Source organism: Pseudoliparis swirei, unplaced genomic scaffold (genome assembly GCF_029220125.1).
Source record: "Pseudoliparis swirei isolate HS2019 ecotype Mariana Trench unplaced genomic scaffold, NWPU_hadal_v1 hadal_191, whole genome shotgun sequence".
Taxonomy (NCBI): Eukaryota; Metazoa; Chordata; class Actinopteri; order Perciformes; family Liparidae; genus Pseudoliparis; species Pseudoliparis swirei.
In genome coordinates, this window is record NW_026613427.1 from 1 (window position 1) to 6,678 (window position 6,678).

Here is a 6,678-nt window from a genome sequence, read left to right on the forward strand (position 1 = left end):
TCTTATCAGGAGGCAGCTAGAGTACAGAACTATTGGATCACACCAATCGCTCATGTATTGATCTTATGTATCATACATAACATTCAGCAGTGGCCCAAATCTCCAATCAGAAAGAACGTAATCATTTTCTGCAGATTTTAGCGAATTGAACACTTCAGCTGCTGAAACTCCTGCAGAACAAATATGATTGCATCTGAACCTCTTTCCTGTGCTTGCTCCTCCAGCTGACCCCTCGTATCCTGGACGCCTATCAGAACGTGGCTCAGCTCTCACTGACCGACGCACTGATGCGCTTCCTGCAGATCTGGCAAGCCCTGCCTGACTTTGGGCTCTCCTATGTGGTTGTCAGGTGAAGTTTGAAGTTCAATTTAAAGCTTTTCCGAAATTATTAAATGGCATGAATGAATTTAGCGCAATTTTGTCCACAAGCAAAGTGAGAAATGTAAAACTATCAGTGTTAAAATATTAGTATAACTGGATAAATACATACAGTAAGTAAACATTTACTCTCACACAACATAAATGTAGATTACTGGTGAAGTCCACAGGCAGAAACTAGGAAAATAATTGAGTTCCCACAAAGAATGGTAGCTCTTCTAGTCCAGAAGACTAATAAACAAGTCAGACATAACTGCAGATAACCTGCTGATCCAGTGCTGGTTGGGGAAACGTTCTAACCCTTGCTGTTTGATGTGAGAAACTGGGAGTCCCTGGTGGTTTTGTAAATAGGATTCTAATGGTAGAAAACACAGAAGTGATGTCCGAGTGTGATCCAGAAGCACTCAAGTCAGTGTCACAAGGTTTTTGAGGATTAAAGCTTGTCTTTTGGTCTCAGACAGGTCTTTAGAGGAAAGAAGCTGAAGATGTTTTTACCCAGCAGGTTTAAGGGCAGTCGAAAAGACGAGGTCCTCGGCATTGCTCCCAACCGCCTAATCCGTATCGACCTGGCCGTGGGCAATGTGGTTAAGACCTGGCGCTACAACAACATGAAGCAGTGGAACGTCAACTGGGACATTCGACAGGTGACAACAATACTTCTGTCTGAGCGAGCATCCTGCTAGGTCTGAAATGTTTGTTTCAATGAATAAGTGGTCGTGAATAAGCTTAAGAGACCGTGTAAAGTTTCTTTCGTTATTTTCTTAGCTAAGATTTCTCAGGCTTGTTTCTTCTGCTTATGAAGATATATTATAAGATCTTACCAAAAAGCATTTGTGAAAAGTTAACAGACAAATTTAGGAAAGGTAAAACTTCAGAAATAAAAAAATAAAGAATTACTTCCAGCTATACAGAGTATTCCTCAAACCAGGCTGCCGATGTACAAGAGCGTTGCAGTTCTTGCAGTACCAGGCTGATCTTCTAAAAGGAACCCCTAATGTCATTTCATTTAAATAATTTTGTAATTCAACAGGCAAAATGTAACCTTTCATAAAGTAATCACATATCTGCTCTTGTATTTCTTTGTTTCTGACTCCTCCAGGTTGCCATAGAGTTTGAAGGCAACATCAACATTGCTTTTGGCTGCGTGACTGCCGACTGCAAAATCGTTCATGAGTTTATTGGAGGCTACATTTTCATGTCGACACGCAGTCATGAAAAGAGCGACGTGCTCAATGAGGAGCTTTTCCACAAGCTGACCGGCGGCCATGAAGCTCTCTGAGAATATACCACACAATCACAAGAAGAAAGAAACACATCAGATCTCCTGGTGTGTCTCAACAGTGGAAACCCATGTGTAATTGGATTTTACATTCCATTCAAGCTACGACAAAAATAATCATTGTTCCACACACACACACACACACACACACACACACACATTCATGAGCTATCGTGGATGGACAACATTTTCAGACAGTTAGATTCTGGTGGTCCTCATGCTGACTTCCCCTTGACTTCAAGGTGGACTGCTGCTGGGCCAAACTGCTGGATCTCGGGTCCTGGATCAGCAGGCTTGAACCTTAAGCTCATGGAAATGTAAAATCGACAGTTGTATCAGCCAGCAGCAACTTTCTTCGCCTCCCAGTATGCAGACTTCCTGTCGCTCAGGATAGAAAGCCCTGCTTTGTCCAGAGCTGCAAAATTATTGTCAGCAGCCACATTATCACAGCCAGGAATAAACAGCAATGAGTAGAAATAAACTTTTCGATAACACACATTTATTAACATAAATACAGCAAATAACTTTTCATTCTCAGTTGTCCTCAGTCCTTATGGTCGGGACGTTTCGTTATTTCTTACACAGGAAGCTTTGAACCATTTATCTCCCCTCACATGCTGTGTGTGTGTGTGTGTGTGTGTGTGTGTGTGTGTGTGTGTGTGTGTGTGTGTGTGTGTGTGTGTGTGTGTGTGTGTGTGCGTGTGTGTGTGTGCGTGTGTCCATATCTTACGGAAACGGTTACAGCAAACCGTTAACCGAAACCACAGTGTCTGTATCCTCTGCTTTCCTATAATTATCCACACATACAGTCTGTCTTCCAAAGACATATAAAGGCCCTGCCGGTTGTTGTTAGAAGTCTGTTTGTTACCATAGTTATATATTTTACATCATGGTGAAATTATCTTAGTAGTCAATGTCTGCCAAAGTGTATTTAACACATACAATGCAAAGTAGAAAACACAGCCTCTATAGTTATACATAAATTGCCAGCATAAGTTGATTGACTTGTCATATAAAATAAAGTATGTCTTCCTAAAGCTGTCTTGATGCTTTTAATAATGACACAAAAAAAAGTGTTTACCAATTCAGTCCCATTACAGATGATTTATGAATGGATTCTCTGATTGTGTTACCAAGGGAACTAGGATGAACATCAACCAACCATGGGATGCGAGACCAGTCGGATGAGTCCTGCTCTGACCAATGACGTGTCCTCTGATGCTACTGCAGTGGTAGGACGCTCCCTGAAACACATGACATGTGACTTCAGTGAAGTAAATGGCTCTCAATCCAAGTTTTAAAAGAATCTAAATCGAGTGAATCCATGCGATAGTTTTTCTTACTTGTAGGTCTCAGTGTTACGGCTCGGCTAAAATATTTAGGGAGAAGTTTTCCCTCTGCGTCACCTTCAGTCAGCAACACACCATTATCTGACCGGAAGAACTTGATGCCGTCTGTACAGAAACACGCATAAAACATATGAGAGAGATACTTGCCTGAACATATAGACTGAATCAGGTGTATTGGGGAGCAGTCATGCAGTGACTGAGCTTACCAGCCAGAGCTTTGAAGACATCAATATATACAGCTAGATCACAGTCTTTCCTCATGCCTGAGGGGGAAATGAATGGCACTCGTTGGTCTAAATGTTCATCTGACTTCTCGCTGTCAGACAAACTCACACGCAGCTTACCGCTGATCACGCCCTCCTCCCCAGGAAGGCCCGGTGCCAGGTGGATGTGTGTCCTCCTCATGCGGCTCAGGCCCTGCTGCTGGATGGAGCTCCAGTTGCAGAGGTAGGAGCCATGAACGGCCTCAGCAGGGCAGTCTGGAGAACCAGTCAGGACCGGTTTCAGCTCCAAATCCATTACCTGACCACAGCAATGCAAAGAGAGTTAATTACCACAGCATTAGAGAAGTGTTGTCTTTTGACCAGATTAAGCGCTAATACACAGAAAATAACTAACCCGTCTGAAGAGAAATCTGTGTGGTATCAACACGCATTGATTAACTAGTTGTTACGATCTTATAATTAAATTAATATAAGGATATAAATATAAGATCAATGAGGGTTTGTACTTCCCATGTTCTGCTGACATGTCAATATTTGCACCACATAGATAACTGAATCAAATGAAGTAAATGTAATTCAAGTTGAAGATGCACGTTAGCACCAAAGTTGGTGTTAAACCCCAATGTTCTTCCAACACTGATTTATAGGACTGAAATTATATTTCTCCTTTAGACTGAGAGGACTAACAGCCTGTGTCATCTAAAAATGTTATTCATATTTTGAAGGTGTAAATTGGTTTATTGCATTTGTATGAACTCTGGGTTAATTTTCCTTCTGAAGGAAGTCAATTAAAGTACTTGAAATTGAAGTTACTGGTCTACAATAAGGTAAATGGTTTTTTTAAATCTCAAAGCAATTTTGGTGTAAATTGAGTAAATACTGAATACAGAATCTACTCAGGGGTTCAATACATCCTGGCAGCTGGATTTCCTGATGAAACTAAATATCCCCATACCTGCAATGAATGACCCTGACTGGCTCGAATCTGCAGGCGGCCGCCCTCCGGATGAGGGCAGAGCTTGAAGCGCTGCTTGTCATTTGTGGCCACGACTCTTTCGACGTCTTCCAATGAGTATGAGCGGAACTGCGGGTGAGCCAAGAGGTCTTCCACAAACATGAAGCCATCTACGAGGATAACAGTTGACTGTGGTCACACTTCCACAATTGATGGTCTCTCTTGTACTTTGCCCTGCACGGTGCATTGAATCTAACTTAGCAGGAACTGAGGATACAGATGTTGGTTTTGAAATCAAGCAGCCCACTATATCATTTCGATATATAGTTTTAGAACTGTCAAATTTGAAGGAAGCCTATGTTTCACATTTTGTTCTGTTAAAAAGTTAAAGATGATCAAAGGGAAGTTTATGTTGTATGTATACTTGTGAACAAAGTTATTTCCGAAATTGTGAAAGTATCAGGGACGGGAGGGAGAGCCAGTTGTGAGCAGCTCACCTGTTCCCATTTGAAGACCCATCTGGTTGGCGCCATGGCGAAGAGCATACGACAAGGACTTCGACAGGCGGACATCTCTGTCCTTGTAGGGGAGAAGAAGGCATCACTCACAGCAGACACACACTCTCACATTCAGATCTAATAATAGCTCTGGTTTAAAGATAGAACCTTGACTTCACCATACCTAACTATTCATACTGCCCACCATGATACAAGGGTGGCATGAGTCAGATATCAGACTGCGAACTATCAAAGGGAACATCTCAATTTATCGGGCTCCAATCTCTCACCTCTCCACCACGATTTCCTCTCCCTCCTCTTCCTCCTCTGCTACTGTCCATTTAAATGCAGGTGCTCAGTTGTTCAGGTCATGATTTAAAGCTGTTAGATACTTGCCATACATTTAACTTATTTTAATAATATATAAATAAAACGTCTCACCGGATCGCACTGCAGTACACAGTACGATCGTATAGTATAGCTTCCCACTTCCTGGTCATTCTCACGTTTGGCTTGCAGGTGGCACTGTGGGGGGCGGGGCCGCGGAGTCCCGCCACCACCGAAGAAGAACTGCAATTGTCCTGGAAGAAAACATCTCTCAGATAGCCACAGCTGATGCAGGTAAAACAAATACTCCTCACATTTACCAGAAAGAAGCGTAAGGCAGCTAGGAATGTAAGATGTGACATTTCACTGCGACTCAAAGCTCATGTGGTGACGAACAGACGGACAGACTGCGGCTGACGGGGAACATCTCGGAGCTAGAATTGAACACAGAGGCAGAGCTAAGTTTGCTAACTGATGTTAGCATAGTTCAGCTGGCGCTGCCTGTTGGACCGACTCATTTGGGTTTTATTTAATACGTTTGATGAAGTTTGCTGTATTCATCTTGCGCCCTCTGTCGTCTCTCTCTCCTCTGTTTCCTCTTTCTCTCTCTCTCCTCTCTATTTCAGTCTCTTCTGATTATCTCCATCTCCTCTGTTTCTCTCTGTCTATTTCTGTCTCATCTGTCTCTCCGTCTCCTCTGTCGTTCTCTGTCTATCTCTCTTCCATCTCTCTCTTCATCTCTTCTTTCGCTCCTCTGTCGCTCTCTGGCCGTTTATCAATTCCAAGTACGCTGAGTACAGACTTGTGTACTTTTGGAGTTTGGTCTTGGGAGTCCAGACTCCAAAGGACAGGAGGACGAAGGACGGTCTTTCTGCCAGTAGGGGCGAGATCCCCCTAGCGACGCTGGCACCTCACTGGCACCTCAGTGGCAAGTCTGTGGCAAGTGCCGCTCGGTGCCAGTACTCAGCGACAACTCACTGGCACCTCACTGGCACCTCAGTGGCAAGTCTGTGGCAAGTGCCACAGACTTGCATAGATAATGTATTTTTTTAGACTTACTTAAAATATGCAATACGATATTGCTGTACAATACTGCTGTACTATATTGAATATTGTTTTGCTACTACTACGTTTCACTTCGTAATATATAACACTTATATACCATGATATGTATAATGTACCCGCCTTTCTTTAATAATAAAAAATATATAATTTTTTTTTTTTACCATGTCATACTGTTATACCTCCATGAAATTCTCCTTTGAGGAGATGCCACTGTTAGTCTAAAGTTTAAGCACTGGCACTCAGTGACACTTGCCGGCAGTTGCCAGCAGTTGCCAGCAGTTGCCAGCAGTTGCCAGCAGTTGCCAGCATATGCCACTACTAGTCAAAAAGTGCCACTACTAGTTAAAAAGTGCCACTACTAGTTAAAAAGTGCCACTACTAGTCAAAAAAGTGCCAGCAGACGGAGGGTCGGCCGCACTGACGAGTCTGCGACGACTCAGTGACAAGCTCCACTGAAGTGCCCGGACAGCGGAAGAAATCACTTTCATGATCACAGAATGGAGGAGCTGCGGTTTAGCTAGATAGATAGATAGATAGATAGATAGATAGATAGCTAAAATAGCTAGATACACAGATGGATATATATATATATATATATATATAT

General features: G+C 42.7%; 2 protein-coding genes across 3 annotated transcripts; one reads left to right on the forward strand and one right to left on the reverse strand.

The window, feature by feature from the left end:
* The first annotated feature begins 134 nt into the window (after nucleotides 1-134).
* LOC130191628 (fermitin family homolog 3-like) lies at nucleotides 135-2,694 on the forward strand. Of its 2 annotated transcripts, none has more exons than XM_056411275.1 (3): nucleotides 135-349; nucleotides 878-1,022; nucleotides 1,478-2,694. In XM_056411275.1, exons 1-3 carry the CDS (start codon nucleotides 288-290, stop codon nucleotides 1,655-1,657), a joined length of 387 nt encoding a protein of 128 aa, XP_056267250.1. In that variant the 5' UTR covers nucleotides 135-287; the 3' UTR covers nucleotides 1,658-2,694. The 2 variants fall into 2 exon arrangements, with proteins under 2 accessions (XP_056267250.1, XP_056267251.1); XM_056411276.1 differs by having other exon boundaries at nucleotides 144-349; nucleotides 881-1,022.
* Nucleotides 2,137-5,149, reverse strand: trpt1 (tRNA phosphotransferase 1). The gene is made up of 7 exons (XM_056411274.1): nucleotides 4,973-5,149; nucleotides 4,683-4,764; nucleotides 4,186-4,355; nucleotides 3,351-3,528; nucleotides 3,213-3,269; nucleotides 3,001-3,111; nucleotides 2,137-2,901 (listed from the first exon to the last, which is right to left on the reverse strand). The coding sequence occupies exons 1-7, from the start codon at nucleotides 5,021-5,023 to the stop codon at nucleotides 2,879-2,881; spliced, it is 672 nt and encodes a 223-aa protein (XP_056267249.1). The 5' UTR covers nucleotides 5,024-5,149; the 3' UTR covers nucleotides 2,137-2,878.
* Nucleotides 5,150-6,678: the final 1,529 nt, after the last annotated feature.